Below are 22,293 nucleotides of genomic sequence, written 5' to 3' on the forward strand. Positions count from 1 at the left end.
ATATATAATACCTTTATCAATTACAACTTTAAAAGTAACTAAAGACAGAAATTAAACTGATTTTTTTTTTCAAAAGCATAACTGCATTAATATGAAGAACAAAATGTGCTGAAAGAGTAAAATAAAGTTCATGTAGTAGCACCAAAAAGTAACCGAAGAAATTAGTTATTTTAAATTGGGAATATAAACTTTATTATATTTATTATTGTAATCATTTTTTTTATTTGATCAAAATAAAAGTTATCTCTATTTTTTTTTTCATCTTTAATATCAATATTTTCATATTCTATTATGGTATCAAGAGCTAATTATTATGGAAAAAAGTTTGTAGAAACTTAACTTATTTATCTTTTTTATTTGATTCTTGAATAATTTATTCATTTTTCTTTATTTTCACCATTTAAAACTAGTTTTTTATTTTCTTTTTCATTTTCTTCTCTTGTCCTCTCAAATTTCAAGTTAGAACTATTTCATCATGATGATGATAATAAAAATAAATAAAAAATAAAAAATAACCATCAAAACATGGGCATTAAGGGCAACATGTTTGCTAATAAAACTATTCCAAAATCCAAGATTTTTCAATGTTTTGATATATTAACAACTTTCGTCAAGTATGAAAAAGATCGAGTCAGATGCATTTGTTGAAGATTTTTCAAGAACGCCAACAATATTTGGTGGCAAAATTATTTCTTTATAGCCAAATTAACATTAAAAAAATGCAAACAAGATCTTGCATGATACGTAGTGTAAACTCTAGATTCAAAACTTACCAACAATAACAAAAACAATATTGTTCTTGTTTCTAAAAAAATCATAATTGAATTCTCATTTAGAAGTTTTAGCTAATGACCAAGGCGTTGCGTATGAGATTTCGTTAAAAAAACGGAAGACAAAATCTTACATGAAGGTGTAGACTCATTTCAACACCTATTATAACAACAAAAAAGACGTAACATTACATTAGAATCTTTTTGTCCTTATTTCAAGACAAGAATAAATCATAAAAAAAACTCTTTTAGTCGATGTATTTCCGGCATCCACAAATCTTTTAGCTGATGTATGCCACACATCCAAAAAATATTTTAGTCAATTTATTTTTGAAATTTCAAAATTTTAATCGTTGTATTTCGACGTTTCTCGGTGTATTTCTTTATTTTTTGGAAACAATTGTTTTATTCATCCCAAGCTAGAAGAGTCGCTAGCATTTTTTAACTTGTGGAGATATAGAAATGTAAAATTAATTACAAGTTAGTTATTTTAGTTATATGTTAATTACAAGCTAATTATTGTAGTTAAAAATTAGTTGTTTTAATTTTGGCATATAAACTTCATTATACCTATTATTGTAATCATTTTTCTCATTTGATTCCTACAGAAATTGTCTCTATTTTTTTCTCTCTTTCATGTTTAATATTAATATATTTTTATATTTTCTATTAAATTGTCAATTAGACTTTTTCAATTTATGTATATAAGCTTACAAAGAATATATAATAAGGGAAGATTAAGTCATGATCAAGACTATAACAAAATATAATCGTTTGCTTTTCTTTTCAACGCGTATGAGATTAAATAAGCACAATTCTTTGGAAAACCAAAACTAATCTTTATTTAGCATTTTCATGCTTTATTTTATGTAATAATATAGTTATTGGACGGAGTCCTTCACACTCAAAAAGATTAGAATGAGATGATACATTTCTCTTCTAATTTAATTATGGGTCTCGAATACAAAATTACTAAAAATGTGTGTTAAAACTCTTAAAAGAAAACTTTATCACATAAAGATTTGATTATACATAGAATAAAACCTTTCAATGTGTGCGAGAAATACCTAATTTATACCAAAAAGACCATGTCCTTCACGTTTGACTTAGTTTATGCTGAAGCATGCATGAAAATGACACAAATTTTATTGTCATTGTTTAATCGATAAAAGAACACAAGTGACAAAATTAAATTTTTTGGTTAGCAAAGTCAGATAGAATTCAAAAAATTAAGCATATAATAAAATGCTTGAAAAGCAAGCAACGACTACCAATGCTTGGATTATAAATAAGGATTATCAATTGAATACACACAAATTAACCAAACTAATATGGCTTATAAAAAAACTTTGCTTATTTGGGTTGTCTTCATTCTTTGTGTGCTTTCATTGTGTGCCAAGGCAACAACTATGAACCTAGCTGGTGCTTCTGACCTTCACGCAAGTAAGTTAAACGCTCACTTATATTCAATTGTTTTTTTTTTTTATTGTCTTATTCCATATAAACAAGCATATATGAGTTTAGCTCATAAAAAATGTATATATATATAAGATTAATTGTGATGTGATGTTGTGTGAAAAGTTTACATGTCTTAGAAATAATTATGATTAAATTCAAATATTTTTTAGAATATACAGTTTGATTAATTGATACTATAAAAAAAATTATAAAAAAAAAAACATTTACATTAGAGGTGTATAAGAATTAAATCCAATATATATGGAGATGTTTAAAATGTTTTATTGAATGGCTTATATTTTTTGGATAATTAATTATTAATTCATGAGAAAATACCATAACTATTTTGTATGATCATGTGAACGAAAATGTCATAACTATAATCTTATGTGTGTAAGTAAAATTTGAACACAAGATGAGATGAATCTATGCATTATGTCAATATATATTTTCAAGTCAAAAAAAATTTTGTATCATTGTATGAAGAGACATGTTATCAACAAAATAATTTATATGCTTGTGAAAATAATAATTGCGTGACAAAACGAAAATAAAGTTTTTCTATTAATGAATTAATGTGTATATGCTATTTTATTTTATAGGTTCGTATGGAATGGTTAAGAGTAGAAGGCTACGTGAACGGCCAGAATGTCCAAATGATAAGCCTCGTTGCGGCCATTATTGAACCATTCTCTGAATAAATACAAATAACTAAGATTTTTATTGGATGCTATTATTATGTATACTTTCATATAGATTGGTATTTTTCTTATAAATTGTATTTAAATCGGTTTGTATTGTATCATCTTCTCAAATAAAAGTTTATATTGTATCATTATTATTAACCAGAGTTTTTATATAAGATGCGAGTATAAGGTGTATGCAAATTTATTACAGCTTTATGTTTTTTAAACTTTGAATCAGTACCGGTCGAACATATTATAAGGCATAAAATGAAATTATTAGATAAAGTGTTTTTAAAATTTAATAAATATTTTTCAAACTCAAAAATATATATATTTTGTCGTTACAACATACACCAACCAATTAATTAGAGTAGTACCTCTTCCTCTATTACTTGATTTAATATATTTGTTTAGTTTCTATAATATCACATCAAATCAAAGTCTCTACAATATTTTGTATTAAATTTTAGTCTTATTTAATTATTATTCTTTTCATAGAAAATGAATGCTTTAGTTCATCGGAGAACTAAAATGATAGTTCTTATACAAGTAAAAAAAAATTAAATTGACTTTAAATGTTTTTAAATTCTTATTATTTAAATGCTGATATATAACTTGTTTTTATGAATACAATTAAGAAATATAAATGAGTTTACAATAAAGTGAAAAGAGAGAAAAATAAATAAATAAATTTGTATCAGTGTACTTAATAAAAATGTACTTTTACTCCGATTATGGACGGATACATAATTTTTTGAGACAGGACAAAAGATAATATAATTAATAATAATAATAATAATAATAATTTTATAATAAAAATTTAATAATAAATGTTGTAGAAATATTAAATTAAAATAATTAAATAATACATAAGAAAATATTATTAATGAGTGGAGAATATATTATAATTTGTCTCTAAATTTATATTGTCGAAGAGCTAATTAAAAAAAATTATGTAAACAGTAACTATACCCAAACAACATTAAAAGAACACTATGGCTTCATCAACTATGTTTTTTTATCTAAAATTAAATATAAGTAAATGGAGAATTATATTTTTGATCCTAAAGTAACAAAATAAATAAATGATTTGTAAAGATTAACTCAACTGACAAATAAAAATAGATTTATAGATTTTATAGTTGTAATGTGTGCAAATTTCTTTACCATTTCATTTATAGATAAAAAAAAAAATAACAAAATAAATATAATAATGATTGTACAACTAAATATTATGTGTATTGGGAAAGGATGGAAGGGTTGGAGCTCCCTTGCCCCTCCTTGTATCCTTTACGAAGACGACGATAGATAGGGTTTGGATAGCATACTACAATACTTGTGTTTTAATACGCATTCTAATACTTGCATTTTAAAAAAAAATACATGCCTTCTAATACGCGTTCTAATACTTGTTTAAAAAGATACATGTATCCGTGTTCGTATCTTTGTGGATATCAATTTTAATACACATATCTTTATCTTTTGGGTACTCAAGCTTTAATTTAAATAGATCAAGCTTTAATTTAATCACTATTGTTCTGATTAAATTTAAAAATTATTCAAATATTTTAAATCTAAATCATAAAGTATTACATACCAAAATATTTTCTAACTCAAATCATCCAAAACATTTCAAATTAGCACACATTACACTAAACATCCAAAATAATATTTTATGAAGTTGCAAGTTCTGAGACGGTAATCTCTGAGATCTATAAAAAAAATTATACGTATATTAAATTAGTCAAGTATAATTATAAAGTCATGATTAATAACACAAAACTCTTACTTATAAAGTTACAATTGTTTACTTCGAGATAAAGTTTGCAAATATTTATCTTTCAATTCTAAATATTATAGTAGTTCAATGATACCAGTAGATGCTAAAACATAAAAATAAAAAAAATTAAACTAAACACAAATATAATGTAATAAATAAATAATATATTTATGTAAGTGTGGGTGCGGGACAGGGTGGGTACTATAGTACCTGTACCCACACCCGTACCCGTCAATTTTATAAGTAATTATACGTCCTTGTACCCATATCTATTATACGGACTTTTACCCTATCCATTGTGAATTTTATTTTGTATTTATCCACTAGATATAGATCTAATTGTCATCCCTATTTGTTATAGACTCATATGCATTTCTTGGTGTGATAGAAAAATCAAAGTTGTATAGTTTTAACTTTTAATTGAAAAATGTGAATGTAACGATGGCTTTTAAAGAAAAGTATTTTGTTGCTATAAGCAAATTTGATGAAAAAAAAATATTTTGATTAAGGAACATGATATTAAATGCAAAAAATTAATTACAATGAGTTTGTTTGATTTAAATAATTGTTATAAAAATAAATTTTAAAATTATCAAATTGTACAATTTATATTATAATAATTCAGATTAAAAAGATACCATGATTTATTAATCTCATTTAAAAATATATTTTTGTGATTATTTGAGAGATAAACTAAATCAAAATGTAACAAATAAAAATAAAAAGGTACACTAAAACCATAAAACAAAATAATAACAAAGTTAAAAAGGGTAATTTAGGAATGGGCTTAGAGCCATTAGAACCAGAATGGAAAGTATGCGACAATAAAAACATTAAAGAATTAAAATATATAAATATAATAAAAACTTAAAACTAACTAACCGTGGTTTGAAGTGTGCAGACTGCAGAGTAGCAAATAGAAAATGAGATGCGGCTGAGTTTAGGAGAAAAATAACAGAACAAATAAAAATGGAGGAAAGGAGAAACAAGATATAAGGTCATAATGAGTTAACACATCTCTATTTTCTCACTTTATTTCATCTTTCAATTACTACTGTTTTAATGTATGTTTGGTTGTATTACAAATATGAGTTCATCAAGTATCACATAATATGTTTATATTTCCAAAATGGAAAAAGTAAGAAATAGAGACGACAATAATTTGACTAAGAGTAAGAGTAGGTCAGGGTAAGAGTAAGTTAGACTCATTGAGAGAGGCTCATGACTTAATCTACGTTAAATCTAGATTAGACCAAACTTTTTTTTAAACATACAATGTTAGGACTACTAAAAAGCTTATTTAGTTAAAAAAATCGGACTTAGAAATGACAACACAATCCACACACGCGGGTACCCATTCGAAACTCGAAAATATTGAATTGAATGCGGGTTTTCTCCAAAATTAAAACTCGAAAGTGGAAATAGATTTGTGGTGTTGATATCCACCATGCACATTAACCCGCCCCACTAGTAATATTATCATCATTTTTAAATTGTACATATATATATATATATATATATATATATATATATATTTAATATTTTTTAAATATTAAAATTTTAATTTTCTCTGTATAAAAAATATTTTTTTAATTTTATAAATATAACTTTTAAATTTATTATTTTATATATATAAATGAGTGTGGGTGCAAGCGGAAAAACCTGAACCATGTCGCAAGCAAGGACGAAGGTTTAAAATTTCACATTCGATAAGAAATAAGGACGGATGCAGGGTGGGAAGACAAAATAGTCCCGCTTCGTCCCGTTGTCATACCTAGTTAGACTATTTAAAAATATCAACCTATTTAAAATATATAAATAATATTTTTTATTACTATTATAATTATTATATAAAATATTGATCTTTTGTTAGATACTGAACTTTTAGTAATTCAAATATATTAACTTTCTTTAACTTTTGATATATTTAAATGTATTATTATGAAATAGAATTGAAGTAGTATATCATAAAATCATATTCTTAAAAATTTCATATTAAATATTAAAATAGAATTTAATTTCATTGACATAATAATTCGTTAATTAATTTAAAAATATATCAATTAATTAATCAAAAATATTAAAATAAAATATATTTTTAAGTAAACTAATTAATTATACATTATTTTTATCAAGACCAAACTCAGATTTAAAATATAATTCTACGACAAACTGCAAACAAAACTTAAGACATGTAATTTTGTAACAGATCAATTTCTAGAGGTGATTTCTTGGGCCACAAAATTGCCCTAAACCACTTCTCGTTGATGGATAAATAAGACAAGTGCTTCAAACTATCAACCTAGAGAGAGTGGGGGTGGCTCATGAAATAACAAACGGTATGAGAACAAGGAATTCACCTAACAACTTAAACAAATTTACAATTGAAAAGTTTGTATCATACATAATAGTATTACAATAGGGATCATAAAATAAGGATAGAAAGAAATAACTCAACTATATAAAATCCATGATTGATAATCTTATATCAACATTTCAATATCAATAGCACAGTACTGGATTTAGATCCTCAAACTATATACTAAAAAGCTAACATTTATTTTAGGACAAACAAACTAAGAACCAGATAATTACATATAGAAACTGATTATTACATATACCCTACATATATCTTGCATACCTTTTTTCAATTATTTCCTTCTCTTGCAACAATAAGTTCCACCATGTTATCAGTATTACCAATATCTTCAGGTACCAATATTTCATCCTCAGATGCAAAATTGTACTTACCCCCAATGGCTCTTAAAAACTGATATACTTCAAACATGGTAGGCCTCTCCTTTGGGACCAGTGTAACGCAGTTGCACGCAACCTTCAAAAATTGGAAAAGCTCGTTATCATCACCCTTGTCAACTAGCGATTCGTCGATGGCATCGTGGAGTTGTGAGTTGCTTGAAAGCTCGGCGATCCATTCTACTAGATTTCCTTTAAAAGTTTCAGGAGCTTTAGCGACATGTGCAGGTCTTTCACCGGTTACCAACTCGAGAAGTATAGTTCCAAAGCTAAAAACATCGCCTTTAGGCGTAGCGACCAAAGTTTTTGTATATTCAGGAGCCACATAACCAAAATCACCAAACTCTCCATTTACAAAAGTACTCAAATGTGTGTCAAGTGGATTCATCAATCTGGCAAGGCCAAAATCGGAAATTTTGGGCTCGAAATCTGCGTCCAACAAGATGCACTTTGAGCTTATGTTTCGGTGAATGATACGAGGATTGCAGCTATGATGAAGCCATGCTAATCCTTTGGCAGCTCCGATTGCAATTTTGAGCCTCAAAGGCCAGTCGAGCGTGCAATCACCAGCAGCAGGATGTATTTAATTTTATAAATATAACTTTTAAATTTATTATTTTATATATATAAATGAGTGTGGGTGCAAGCGGAAAAACCTGAACCATGTCGCAAGCAAGGACGAAGGTTTAAAATTTCACATTCGATAAGAAATAAGGACGGATGCAGGGTGGGAAGACAAAATAGTCCCGCTTCGTCCCGTTGTCATACCTAGTTAGACTATTTAAAAATATCAACCTATTTAAAATATATAAATAATATTTTTTATTACTATTATAATTATTATATAAAATATTGATCTTTTGTTAGATACTGAACTTTTAGTAATTCAAATATATTAACTTTCTTTAACTTTTGATATATTTAAATGTATTATTATGAAATAGAATTGAAGTAGTATATCATAAAATCATATTCTTAAAAATTTCATATTAAATATTAAAATAGAATTTAATTTCATTGACATAATAATTCGTTAATTAATTTAAAAATATATCAATTAATTAATCAAAAATATTAAAATAAAATATATTTTTAAGTAAACTAATTAATTATACATTATTTTTATCAAGACCAAACTCAGATTTAAAATATAATTCTACGACAAACTGCAAACAAAACTTAAGACATGTAATTTTGTAACAGATCAATTTCTAGAGGTGATTTCTTGGGCCACAAAATTGCCCTAAACCACTTCTCGTTGATGGATAAATAAGACAAGTGCTTCAAACTATCAACCTAGAGAGAGTGGGGGTGGCTCATGAAATAACAAACGGTATGAGAACAAGGAATTCACCTAACAACTTAAACAAATTTACAATTGAAAAGTTTGTATCATACATAATAGTATTACAATAGGGATCATAAAATAAGGATAGAAAGAAATAACTCAACTATATAAAATCCATGATTGATAATCTTATATCAACATTTCAATATCAATAGCACAGTACTGGATTTAGATCCTCAAACTATATACTAAAAAGCTAACATTTATTTTAGGACAAACAAACTAAGAACCAGATAATTACATATAGAAACTGATTATTACATATACCCTACATATATCTTGCATACCTTTTTTCAATTATTTCCTTCTCTTGCAACAATAAGTTCCACCATGTTATCAGTATTACCAATATCTTCAGGTACCAATATTTCATCCTCAGATGCAAAATTGTACTTACCCCCAATGGCTCTTAAAAACTGATATACTTCAAACATGGTAGGCCTCTCCTTTGGGACCAGTGTAACGCAGTTGCACGCAACCTTCAAAAATTGGAAAAGCTCGTTATCATCACCCTTGTCAACTAGCGATTCGTCGATGGCATCGTGGAGTTGTGAGTTGCTTGAAAGCTCGGCGATCCATTCTACTAGATTTCCTTTAAAAGTTTCAGGAGCTTTAGCGACATGTGCAGGTCTTTCACCGGTTACCAACTCGAGAAGTATAGTTCCAAAGCTAAAAACATCGCCTTTAGGCGTAGCGACCAAAGTTTTTGTATATTCAGGAGCCACATAACCAAAATCACCAAACTCTCCATTTACAAAAGTACTCAAATGTGTGTCAAGTGGATTCATCAATCTGGCAAGGCCAAAATCGGAAATTTTGGGCTCGAAATCTGCGTCCAACAAGATGCACTTTGAGCTTATGTTTCGGTGAATGATACGAGGATTGCAGCTATGATGAAGCCATGCTAATCCTTTGGCAGCTCCGATTGCAATTTTGAGCCTCAAAGGCCAGTCGAGCGTGCAATCACCAGCAGCAGGATGTAGTTGATCATGGAGCATTCCATTCGGCATGTTTTTAAAGACCAAAAGCCTCTCTTTTTTCGCCACGCAAAAACCTAAAAGAGGAACCAGATTACGATGTTTGACCGTACCTAGTGTCTCCATCTCCGACATAAATTCTTTCTCAGAGCGTTGAGATTCCTGCAACCTCTTAACCATAAATGTAGCCCCATCTTCAAAAGTAGCTCTGTAAACAGCTCCTGTTCTTCCGGACCCGATGATATTGGTATTGCTGAAGTTGTTAGTAGCCTTCATGAGATCACTCAATTTCATTTTTGAAATCGATTTCTCAAACAAAGATACCTGATGTTCAGTTTAATATAGTTAGTTACAGAAATTATTGTATGTTCTTTACTTTCTAGTTTTCACTAAGAAAATGTATGAATAAGTGTAATACAAAACTGCCCTTTAAGGTTTTTTCACCTAGATTAAGAAAATAAATAAATGAATGAATAAGTGTAATAGAAAATTGTCCTCGTTAACTATTGATTATTAACAATTGTTATAAATGCATAGTGGGACATAATGACTTGAAAGTTGAAAGTTATGCACACAATATTAATTTGGAGGCAAAATAGGAATAAATTAATTAATTTTAGATTAAAAAAATAAAACGACACTTATTTTGGAAAAAAATATTTGCTAACACGACACTTATTTTGAAACAGAAGTTTTTTATGTGTATGGCGCAGTTGTATGCAAAATCGTCTTCCAAATTAATATAAGCAACAATGACAAGGAGATATACCATTTAATAACAGCTAAAAGCATTAAAAATTGAAACTTTTCCAATAAACTACATTCTATTGAAAATATTTAAAACAAGTATCTAATGCTATAACACACAAATGAATCTAATAAGAAAAATGAATTATAGCTTCTTTAAGTGTAATCATATGTGTCCAGTCCTGTGCAAAATTGCATTAATATATCTTGCCTTAATTGTCTTAGTTCCTTTCATAGTTCTTGCCCATTTGTTTCCTTCAGGGTCTTCTTCCTTCTTTCTATAAGAAACACGGCGCACAAAGAAGAACATAAAAATAGCCAACCCTAACGCGGCAAGAGTCACTCCACCAACAGCTACTCCAGCTATAACCGCAGTGTTACTCTTCGAGGAACCCTTCGGGTTACAAGTACCCAATGAAGAAGATCCACAAAGACCTTGATTATTTGCATAATTGACACTAACTTGACCATCAGTGAAGTTTGGAACCAGCCCAGTCAAAAGATTGTTGGATACATCAAACATCTTAATCCGCGCGAGAGTGCCTAATCGTAGAGGAATTTGACCGGTGAGTTGGTTTTGATTGAGTTTAAGGGTGTTTAGATAGGTACAATTCGCAAGACTATCAGGTATCTCTCCAGAAAACTCATTTGAAGACAGATCAAGAGATGTCACAAAAGTTAGAAGCGAAGATATATCTCCCGGAATGGTTCCGGACAGATAGTTGATCGAAAGATCTAAACCTGTTAAACTCGAACAATTTATAATTCCTCGAGGAAACGGACCCTTGAGTCCCATATTCGATAATTTGAGATTCAAAACTCTATTCTCATCAGGATGCCAACATTCGACACCGGTAAATCTACAGATAAACCCTTCCGTTTTATTGTTGAAATCCCATGAAGTCTTCAAATAACCATTGGGATCTTTGAGAGACTCTTTTATACTTTTCAAGCATAATATATCAGTTTCAGTTCCATAGGTTATGCCCCAACTAATTATCAGCAGCAAGAAATTAACAAAAACATGTGAATTGAAAATCCAGCTACTTAGAAGAACCATCTTCACCAAAATCCTAAACACAAACCCAAAAAAAGTAATACAGAAACCTCATTCATTAATATCCAATTCAATCCACATAGCCACATCACAAACTATAAACTCCATAGCACTATAATCCTCCAAAGAACAAACCCTGAATTAAAAAAATAAAAAAAGAACAAAAACACAGTTCAGCACTTCACACAAACCAAGTCAACTATTCAAAAAAAAAAGCAAGTCAACAAAAAAGGCAAAATAAAAAAGTTTTCTTTAGAACAAAACTCACACAGCAATGACATAAGGAAACTAAAACATCAAAAACCTGAGAGACCCATTAAATTTAACATCAAATATATGAATGAAAAAACATAAATTTTAAATATTTTCACAAAAGTACTAAAATACCCAGCTGGATTTTCAACAACCCAACGAAGCTTACATGAAATTTGCCTATACCCAGAAGAAAATCCAAAAAGTAAATGGAAGAAAGACAGAGAAATGAACATAAAGTTTGAAAATTGAGATGAGAAAAGAGCAAGGAAGTTACCTGTGAGAGTTTAAGATGATAAAGGATAGGTTGGTTGTGAAGAAGAGGAAAGAAAAAGGAAATGGGAAATGGAATTTGGAACGGGTCAAACAAGGAAAGGCAAAAAATTCCAAAGGTTGTGAGAAGACTTGGAATAGAGAACCGCGAAGACTTGTGAATGTGCTTTCTTATTCATTCACTTGCTCACTCGCTTTTTCTTCTGTTTTCCTATTGGGGAAAATTAAAGAAAATGAAGCCACAAAACAAAACAACTCAATCAACAGTTTTTTTTTTTTAATTAAATATTATTATCTCTTAATCTTTAATCTGTTAACTTATTTTAGAACTTCAGTTTCATCTCATAATTCTAAAATAAGTTCATCTATTAATTTATCTATTTTATTGCAACTTAAGTCTCTTTTATTATTAAGTCTATGTTAAACAGAGTTAAAGTTTATATTGTGGTAATATGCGTGCTGTAACATTCTTTTAATTTTCATTTTTTTTTTCTTCATATCATTTTAAGGTTTACTAAAGCTCATTGTTTTCTCAAATCAAATACTAGGGTAGATTTAACTTATAAATATGAAAAATAAATTAAATTAAGTAGAATTATATGTCACGTGGACGTTCAGTCATTAAAAAATATTTATATATTACACTTATTCGCTTTTTTGTTTATCGTTCAATTTAGTAGAGACTAAATAACTACAATGAAACTCTTCTATTTAGGTGTTTAAACGAGTCTCATAACTATATATTATTTATTTTATATATTTTTAATGATAATAGTTAATAAGTACTTAATTTTTCTAACTTAAAACTTTAAAAAATATTATTAAATAAATTTCGTCAATAATTTTATATTATTATATTTTAATATAATTTATTTATTTTAATACAATTTTTATCGAATAGAATTACAAAAAGTGTAGACAGAAAAAAAATATTATAAAAATATTATAAAAATACTCATTTTTACAAAAACTCAATTTTATGAAGTTACTTTATTAAAAGAAGCAACTCCTATTGTGGACGACCTCGAGTAATTCAATCGAAACACAACTCTATTGATAAAGGTGTTTGGAAGTTTGATAAAAAAGAAAAGTTCTATATTTAGCAATAACGGGTTCAAGGAGAGGACAGGCACAAGTTCACAACAATGGTGAAGAAGCAATTGAGTTGCATTATAACTTTTGTATTGCACTTTGATATGCTTGTGCACCTTACAAAGTAATACAATAATATCCTGTGTGATGTGTAATTTTGATTTGCAAATTGCAATACAAAAATTTGGTGGATATACTACAAGTAAATGAAGACAAAAATGGGAAGGGAAAAGTGAAAAGGAATGAACAACAAATTAAAACATGTCAGCAAAAATGAAACCAATTAAAACATCTCTATAGTCTAAAAAAAAGAGTTAATTGTGTTTTACGTTTTCAAAATTATTTAATTTTTTTATAAAATTGTTCTTTATAACAACATTTAACTTATTATTAAAAGAGGACATTTAATTTATTATTAAAAGAGGTTTAGAAGAAGTAAGATTAAATAATAAAAAATTAAAATGCGATAATAGAAATGAATAAAGGAGACACATATATTTTATACTAGTTCATAGTAACTGTTGTTAACTCTAATTCTCTCCATACAGCGAGATTTTGTCTTAGTATAGTTGATGGTTTAATCTATTATTTTCATAAATAGTTGTACAAATATTATTTATTCTGCTACTTCAGACTTTGAGTATTTTTCTCTAACTTTTCCAAATTGTCATTCCTAGAACCTTTCTTCAACATGCTGGCATCGTGTAATTGAGGTTCATGAGGCTCGTTGTACCTTTTCATATACCTCTTTTAGAATGAAAGGGTTGTGTCACTATCATACAGATTTATATTAGTTCTAGTTTGTGTTTGACACAAAATTATTGTTAGTAGTATAAATTTCATTGAGAGGATGTTACATATTAAATCATATATCAATACAAGTGTGTCAAAATACTTTGATTGATTTACATCAACTCTAATAGTTCTTTGTGAGAGGATAAAACACTAATTCTACTGGTTTGATGTGTTATTGACTTTTTTCAGTTTTTCTTCTTTTAACACATACCCTTTTTCATTTTCTCGTTGTCATTCTCTTTCTCTCTCACACTTTTTTAAAGAAGTGAATGAGTTCTTTTGAAATATAGAGAATAAATATTTGTTGAGAATGTTATCGTTGGAAATCTTCAATCACTATTTAAGGCAGATCAGTCTTTAATGAGTATCCATATATTTCTCTGTGAATTATGTGTATCTTGGTATTGAGGACAATGAATCAGATGATAATTTGATCAATTCAAACATTAAAATCTTTCAGGCAGGTAGCAGACTTAGAAAGTTCATTAGAGGATGTGAAGTTGCTTTGTCTTATTTAGGCGTTGACATTTTCAGAGTGTTGATTTTTTCAGATGATACATAAAAGTTCAAAGTCAGATGGTTGAAGTGATTATTAGGGGCAGATCCTTGCTTGTCATGTTTGTCAGAGGCAAAACATTTTTTTTGCTGCGCTTTTTAGAGGCTAACACATAATATTTCTTGTTGTGTTCATCAAAGGCAAACACAACATTTCTTGTTGTGCTCATCGGAGGCAGACACATAATATTTCTTGTTGTGCTTAGTAGAGGCAACCGAAGTACTACGTTGCTTGCATTCCAAAGTCAACTGGAGTTTGCGACAACAAAGATGCGTGTCACTAGACTTACACTGTCAAGCTGAAGTGAAGTTATGGTTTCTTTTGCCTTCGTCCAATCATCAGATGATAGAACTTATATTATGACGCATACTTTACTGCATTTATTTTTGCAATATTTATTTTGTTTTATTATATCTTAATCTATTAGAAGATCTCTATCATACTCGTAATATAGACCATTTTAAAATAGATAATTATTAACATAACTCTTGCAAAACCCTGCTAGGGATAACATGTATTTGGCAAGTCTTCAAAGTGACACGATTGGAGAGTTCTAGGGATAACATGTATTTGGCAAGTCTTCAAAGTGACACGATTGGAGAGTTAAGTCGTGATTTTTAGTTCAAATGATAATATTTTTCTTTTCCGTTAATTCTATTTTGCACTTTTATGCACCTGTGTTTCATCTAATTTGAATAATCCATACAAGGATCTTGTTTTCACTGACATTCACAACCAATATCTATTAAATGGTGTATGTTTTAATCCTTATTATCAAGTTAAGCATGATATGGTATTTTGGAAGAATAAAATAGCAGTCGTACGACAAAAAGAAATTGATTCAGCTAAGAATTCCATGCTACAACTATGGGAAGCCAAATACAATCACATTATGAAAGCTTATATACCAAGGTGGTTGAGGTATTTCTACATAACATTGTTAAATTGCATTGATTCCCTAAAATCACAGCGTCTAATAGGGATAAAAAATTTACCAATCAATTTTGGCAACATTTATTTAAATTAAGTGGTAATCCTAATGTAGAAAGAAGAAAATCCAATCCCTTCAAATATCCTTCCTCCTTTTTCAAATATTAGAATTGTTGTGAAATTTTTATGAGTTGACTATAATCCACCATTAATTATACATTAATGTTCTTTATTTGCATACCATATATATATATATATATACACATTTAAGGGTCTTGCTAACAAGACATTTGTTAAAAAAAAGTTATATTTATAAAATCAAATTTTAAACAATCAAACAATTGAAAACACAATTTTCAATTAACTATTTCTATCTTTAATTTCTTCACATGCTCTTAAGTTATTTTACATTTAAATATTAAGCTTATTTGTTTAAAATTTTTAAAAAGTAATTTTTACTTTATATTAAAAAAAATTATTTTTGATAATAATTTATTTAAAAATAGTATAAGTTGTTTTAAACTTATTTATTATTAATTAAACTTTATTTTTTAGTACTTTTTAAAAAATATTACAACAAAAAATAAAAATACTATACAAATCATTTTTAAAAATGTCTTAAATAAATATATTTATTATTTAATGAGATAAATGTTGATATTGTTAAATTGAACATCTAGTCTCGAATTCAATGTAAATTAATTATTGAAATTGACCATTTTCTATAAAATCAACTAAAATATCATTAAAAAAAAAGTAAGAAATTATTTAAATTTGCTCAAAGATGCTGATAAAAAGTTGTTGTAATTGAAGTGTTAATTTGTTATCTTAATTTAGCGAAAGAACGAGGAAGTGGTGGTGGTGTCCATACACATAACAGCTTTACAGACAAGGAAGGTTGCTACACTGCAGTCTGCAAGTGCTGGTCAGCTTTTCACACGATATCGCCACAAACGAATCCAAAGAAAAACAGAGTTTCTCGTGCAATATATATCCAATCTAGATATATAACAAAAATAGTATATACTATTGTAAAAATATAATATACATGTCTCATAATTACAGCTTTGTTGGAAGAGTTAATAAGATGTTTATATATCCATAAAAGAGTAATATTAAGTTTGTGGCTCACTTATGGTGAACCAAACTTGAATCTAGTCAAAAACAATTATAATCATTCCAATAGGTTAAGGCGAAATATTCCACTAAAAAATAACTTAGAGAGATCGGAATTGCATACAAGTTAAACCAGAGTGACTGAAATGTAAATTAAAATTAACTCTAATACTTAATTAAAATTTAATTTTCTTAATCTTTTGAAAGTTTTTAAAATTAAATTTTAGAAGGAAAAAATAGATAAATAAAAAGCGTGGGAAAATCTATTTATATAAATAAATTATTATAATAAAAAGCGTGGGAAAAAAAGTAATAGGATGGTAGCCATTATCGAAAAGAAAAATGAAGAAACTGAAAGATAGTATTCTACTTAAATCGTTTTACTCTCTTCTTCTTCTTCCTCTTTTCTCTCTCCTAGGGTTGCAGTTTTAGAGAGAGAATGGATTGAGAATTCACAATTCTCTTTCTCTCTCTACATTTTGTTTTAATTCACACCATTCAGGTAACTATTTTCTTCTATCCCTCTCTTTCTCTATAGTTTTTATTTTATCTCCTCGCTATTAGCTTAGATCGGTTTTATCTTCTTATGCGTTTGGTTTTTCAGTTCAAGTTATTTCATATAAATTGCTATAAATACCTACTTTCGTAGCTATAGATAATTTTTTTTTTTTTTTTGCCTTTTGTTTGTTTGTTTTATTCAAGAAATTCAACTATAGAAATTTTTATAGCTTAGAGGTCGAGTTTTGATTTCTCTGATATTGTTGATTGTTGCATATAAATTTTGAGCCAATTTTGCTACCTTCCGTCTTTATTTCATTTTTTAGGGTTTTTAATTTTCTGATTCAATTTGTTATGAAATTTTGAAGAAATGTGAACTTGAAGATTTGGTGAAGAGTTTTTATATATGATTTTAGAATTAGGGATTTTGGTCGAAAATCTGAGTTAGTATTTTGCTTGTACACAGCTTACTATTTTAGGTTAGGGAGTTGTCTGGAGTTGGATAATGCACTAGATTATTTTTTTTTATGTGTAACTTTAGGTTTAGCTACAGGGTTTATGATATTATTGCAATGGTATTCATTTGATGCTACATAAGTTGAACTTTGATATTTATTTGGTTATATTATTTTGTTCAGCTTCTTTGCTATGGAAGACTCGGATTCAGTTGCTAAAATGATAGACTCTACATCATCAAAGATACAACAGCTGCAAAAGGCTTTTGCTGAACTTGAAAGTTACCGAGCTGTTACTCTTAACTTGAAATGGAAAGAACTAGAGGAACATTTTCACGGGCTGGAGAAGTCCTTGAAGAGGCGCTTTCATGAACTGGAAGACCAAGAAAAAGTGTTTGAAAGCAAAACAAGGAAAGCTCGTGAAGTGTTGGAGAAACAGGAAGCAGCTGTTTTTGCCAAGGAGCAAGCCACATTGCAGAGGCTTCAAGAGAAAAGAGATGCTTCTGTATTCACCATTGTAAATGCCCAAGAAAAGCACAGAAAGGTTTCAACAAAGGATTTGGGTATTCTCTTTAATGGGGGTCAAGGGCCACCAAGTGTTGAGGAGAAACCTTTGGATGCTGCGTCTACTGGGGCTAAAGGCAACTTAGAAAATGTTAAACTTTCTCCTGAAAATGGAAATGCAGACTTGATGTCGTATCCAGAGTTGGTAAGACTATGCAAAGAGATGGATGCTGCTGGACTTCATAAATTTATATCTGACAACCGCAAGAACCTTGCCACTGTAAGGGACGAAATACCACATGCATTAAGAGCTGCCCCTAATGCTGCCTGTTTAGTTTTAGATTCTTTGGAAGGATTTTATTGTATGGAAGTGTCAAGTCAGGATATAAAGAAGGATGCTAACTTGCTGGGTCTTCGCAGAACCAGTATTATGTTGCTGGAATGTGTAAATGATTTCCTGACCAATTGGGGTTCTATTACAAATGTGATTTCCAAAGATATCAAGGACAGGGCAAAGGCAGTTGCTGAAGACTGGAAACCGAGATTGGATGCTCTTGACATGGATGCTAGCAATGGGAATTCCTTGGAGGCTCATGCGTTTTTGCAACTTCTAGCCAGTTTTGGTATTGCCTCTGATTTTAACGAGGAGGAGGTATCCAGGCTAATTCCAATGGTATCTCGGCGTCGCCAAACTGCTGATTTATGCCGGTGTCTTGGGTTGTCGGAGAAGATGCCTGGTTTGTATTGGCTCTCTTATTTTTATAATAGTTATTTTATGCACTGAGTCTTCATCTAATTATCTCATGTTCATCTTTTTCAATGTTTCTAGATTTACATTATGAAAAAGTTGTTTCCTTAGGTATCTTTAAATGTTTCTCTGTTTATTTAAATTTCAATGATGCATTTTACTTTGGATGTGCAGGTGTGATTAAAGTTTTGGTAAACAGTGGGCGGCAAATTGATGCTGTTAACTTGGCTTTTGCATTTGATCTTACAGAACAATTTTCACCTATTCCTTTGCTGAAGTCTTACCTGAATGATGCTAAGAAAATTTCTTCTCCAGTCAAAAGTGTTAACTCATCCCCCACTGCACAGGTAAATTCTTCAGTGTCGGCTACATATAGAAATCATTCCTTCTGTTGTTTTCTTTTAATGATTTAAACTAGTGCTATGAACTATCATATAGTTCTTCTGACTTGTATGTCCAGATGTAATTGAGGTTGTTAGTTGTCTAAATTTTTTAGTGTCATTGTGAAATATTAATGTTTGTAGTTCCAAAGGAATAACTGTCTTATAGTATTTTTAGAATATTTTCGGAGTATGTCGCCAAATCAGACACTCTTCTAAATTAAGGAGCAGTTTCAGAAGCTGTACCCTAATTTTATTATGCTTCCACTCTATGTTTCTGTTTAACCTAAGCTCGTATTGCGTTTTGGCATGGTATGAAACCATTCATGAGTTTTCTCCTAATAATTAAGTTTTTGTAGAATTGGTTCATCCCATGTTATGTGAGCTTCTATGACCAAGTGGTCTAGAGTTTGATCCTTACCAACCCCATTCTTCCATGTAAAAGTTGAATTCAACACAAGGTAGATGGATTTATGCAATGTCCGCCCTTCAAGCCCAAAGGTCGCTTTTGTCAAAGGGCATAATAGATATAAAATCATATTCACGAGGACTTGTGTAACATTTATCAACATAAGCCTTTGAGAGAGTTACCCTCGAAGAGCTAGCTTAATTTCACTAATTTCTATGATTTTTGAATTGACTCAGTTTTCTATGCTTTAAGTTGAGTTCCTCTCTTCATATATTGGGTTTCTCAATCGTCTGGTGCACCAGAGATAACTGAATAATCATATTATCGATCACAGGAATCACACGCAGTACTGCTTTACACTTGCTGTTCCCCGAGACAAAGTCTCCTACAGATAGTATTCTCTGCCCACAATAGAGCATACCTTCACATGCATGATGCCCACCCTATTATCACATATACTCCTAACAATAATATCCGGTGGTTATTTTCTAATCATAACTGCCATTAAGTAGTTCTTCCCATAGTTATTTCCTAATCTAACTTCCATCAGGCAGTCACTCCTGCTGTTTTTATGCGGTCTAGGGTACCCCTTTCAAATGGGTGGTTTGGATGATCTAAGACCATTAGATATGTCCCTCAGATCCCATTGGTGATTTGCAGAAGCTCTATGCTGCTGTGGGTGGTAGCTTCTGTGGCTGTGGGGACAGGTGGCGATTACGTGGATAACAATTTTTTTACCAGTATCTGTTGTATGGCCACCAGAAAAAGGTGGAGCACAATCTCATTCTTTGAATAGTTGTAATGGCAATTAAGATATTTTACCTAACTGCTGTGGTTGAATTTTGTGGAATAATGGGGACAAAAATGTTTGATTCCAGTAATTAGAGCGATGTAAAGTGAAGTTAAATAAAATATAATGGAAGACATTTAGTATCATCATGGATTCCCCTAAGGATGTATCCAATGCATGTATGGTATAGAAGCATTTATTTGGTGTTTCTGTCAGGTCCTTATTTTATGCTCCAAAATAACTACAATGAAAATGTATCTTCAATATTCATCATGATGTTTGATAATGGAAATGTGTGTGAATATTCCTAATGACTTGCTATTGTCTCAGGTTGAGGTTAATGAAAGAGAGCTGTTTGCTCTTAAGGCAGTAACCAAGTGCATTGAAGAACATAAACTTGATGAGCAGTATCCTATGGATCCTCTCCAGAAACGAGTCATCCAACTAGAGAAGGCCAAGGCCGACAAAAAGAGGGAAACCGAAGCGACAAAGCCTCAACCCAAGAGACCCCGTGCTAATGGTGTGGGATATGGTCCTCGTGTCACTAACATTCCTTCTGACAAAACTTCCTATGCTAGAGTTGCTGACAGGTACCTGCCGCAGTATGTGTATGACCGACCTTACTTGTACCCAGGACCAACTGAAAATCACTGTGCCCCATTCCTGGGTTCTGCAACCTACAATGTCTCTCCCAATCCTGGAAATTACTTCGGAAATGGCTACCAGTATCAAGCTACATATCTCCACTAATTAGCAGAGATGGTGAGCTGAAAACTAGGGTCCCTTCTTTTAAGTCTTAACCCTTAAGCTGTTGTATGCTGTTCTTCTTTATAATGTTAAAATCGGTTAAACAGGTGAAATGTAATGTTAAAATTTAACTTTGGTGCTAGAAATATTCTGATCCGCTAATGCTCTCACTCTGTTTTCGTTCTGTACAAGCTTACTTTGTTGTCTTTGCAGTATATTTTCCTCTTTAGTTTGTGATTGTCAATGCGTCTAAATTAGTGCACTTTGTACATGTTTATTTTCTCTTAGTTGAATAACATATGGCAAAAATGCAGGTGTGGGAATTATCATGTCTCTCAATTTCTTCTCTCATGTGTATTTTTAAGAGTTTTTTTTTTTTTCTTTTGAAATAGCAAAATTAGGTATGTGTATATTTAGGTTCTCTCCTCCTTTCAACTAAAGGTGATCATTTATAATTTTTTTATAAATTTAATTTATATACACTATTGAAATACTTGTGTTAAAGTTATCAACATAAATGGTTGTGGTATATTAAGAATGTCAAATTTTTTATAATTGAAAGTGTACAACAATTAAACTTTTTTTAAAATAAAATATAGGCAAAATGTTTTCTGCGGTTTTTTAATTTATTTTTTTTATTTAATTTTTTATTTAATTTTAAATAATGTTTTGATTTTATGTCTTAAAATGCAAATAATGTTATAATTTTTTTAATCGAAATTTAGAAAATTCATCAAAATTTTCAAATAAAACATATAAAATCTATTAATAATTTAAAAAAATATCATACATTCATAACTCATCTTTTCATTTTCAAGAACATCAAATAAAGAATGAAAATTAATAGTTCAAATAAATTTTGAGTTATGAATTTAATAAAATTTGCATTATGTTAAAGATAATAAATAATTTTATGAATTTTATTTAAAAATTTTAATAAATTTTTGAAATTTCTTTAAAAACAAAAATTATCAACATTTTAAAACATAAATGATTGTATTGTTAACTAAGTTTAAGGAAAATACCAGCATAAGTTATTATCCTAAAATATATTGTTTTAAATACTAAAATCATTATTACATTCATATTTAAAGTAAAATAATGTGTTAAGTAAGGTAATGCACAAATCACAACAAAATCGTAAATTACATTCATTTCTTTAATAAAAGAG

At 29.4% G+C, this 22,293-nt stretch overlaps 3 protein-coding genes and 1 long non-coding RNA gene across 6 annotated transcripts; 2 read left to right on the forward strand and 2 right to left on the reverse strand.

Moving 5' to 3' along the window:
* Positions 1–1,948: 1,948 nt before the first annotated feature.
* On the forward strand, positions 1,949–3,073 carry LOC105852569 (uncharacterized). Its single transcript, XR_001144465.3, has 2 exons — positions 1,949–2,213; positions 2,831–3,073. It is a non-coding gene; the product is annotated as an uncharacterized lncRNA (long non-coding RNA).
* Positions 3,074–7,127: 4,054 nt separating this feature from the next.
* LOC140918874 (probably inactive leucine-rich repeat receptor-like protein kinase At5g48380) lies at positions 7,128–8,031 on the reverse strand (the record flags this gene model as incomplete). Its single annotated transcript, XM_073363683.1, has 1 exon — positions 7,128–8,031. A coding segment is annotated over one exon (690 nt), but the record flags the coding sequence as incomplete, so codon positions are not given.
* Positions 8,032–8,875: 844 nt separating this feature from the next.
* Positions 8,876–12,291, reverse strand: LOC101499833 (probably inactive leucine-rich repeat receptor-like protein kinase At5g48380). 3 transcript variants are annotated; one of them, XM_004510134.4, is made up of 3 exons: positions 12,107–12,291; positions 10,732–11,713; positions 8,876–10,097 (listed from the first exon to the last, which is right to left on the reverse strand). In XM_004510134.4, the coding sequence occupies exons 2-3, from the start codon at positions 11,578–11,580 to the stop codon at positions 9,090–9,092; spliced, it is 1,857 nt and encodes a 618-aa protein (XP_004510191.1). In that variant the 5' UTR covers positions 11,581–11,713; positions 12,107–12,291; the 3' UTR covers positions 8,876–9,089. The 3 variants fall into 3 exon arrangements, with proteins under 3 accessions (XP_004510191.1, XP_004510192.1, XP_004510193.1); XM_004510135.4 differs by lacking the exon at positions 12,107–12,291 and adding an exon at positions 11,999–12,102; XM_004510136.4 differs by lacking the exon at positions 12,107–12,291 and adding an exon at positions 11,846–11,966.
* Positions 12,292–16,950: 4,659 nt separating this feature from the next.
* LOC101499533 (FRIGIDA-like protein 3) lies at positions 16,951–21,366 on the forward strand. Its single transcript, XM_004510133.4, has 4 exons — positions 16,951–17,093; positions 17,728–18,785; positions 18,971–19,143; positions 20,706–21,366. The coding sequence occupies exons 2-4, from the start codon at positions 17,738–17,740 to the stop codon at positions 21,123–21,125; spliced, it is 1,641 nt and encodes a 546-aa protein (XP_004510190.1). The 5' UTR covers positions 16,951–17,093; positions 17,728–17,737; the 3' UTR covers positions 21,126–21,366.
* Positions 21,367–22,293: the final 927 nt, after the last annotated feature.

This window comes from Cicer arietinum, chromosome 7, assembly GCF_000331145.2.
Source record: "Cicer arietinum cultivar CDC Frontier isolate Library 1 chromosome 7, Cicar.CDCFrontier_v2.0, whole genome shotgun sequence".
In the NCBI taxonomy this organism is placed as follows: domain Eukaryota; kingdom Viridiplantae; phylum Streptophyta; class Magnoliopsida; order Fabales; family Fabaceae; genus Cicer; species Cicer arietinum.

What these genes read in the sequence shown, in the direction of transcription:
- LOC101499833 (XM_004510134.4), bottom strand. Translation starts at nt 11,580, where the DNA reads ATGGTTCTTCTAAGTAGCTGGATTTTCAATTCACATGTTTTTGTTAAT. An exon ending in AAGGAACTAAGACAATTAAG is followed by an intron (nt 10,098 to 10,731) that starts GCAAGATATATT and finishes ACTGAACATCAG; the next exon opens with GTATCTTTGTTTGAGAAATC.
- LOC101499533 (XM_004510133.4), top strand. Translation starts at nt 17,738, where the DNA reads ATGGAAGACTCGGATTCAGTTGCTAAAATGATAGACTCTACATCATCA. An exon ending in GTTGTCGGAGAAGATGCCTG is followed by an intron (nt 18,786 to 18,970) that starts GTTTGTATTGGC and finishes TTGGATGTGCAG; the next exon opens with GTGTGATTAAAGTTTTGGTA. An exon ending in ACTCATCCCCCACTGCACAG is followed by an intron (nt 19,144 to 20,705) that starts GTAAATTCTTCA and finishes CTATTGTCTCAG; the next exon opens with GTTGAGGTTAATGAAAGAGA.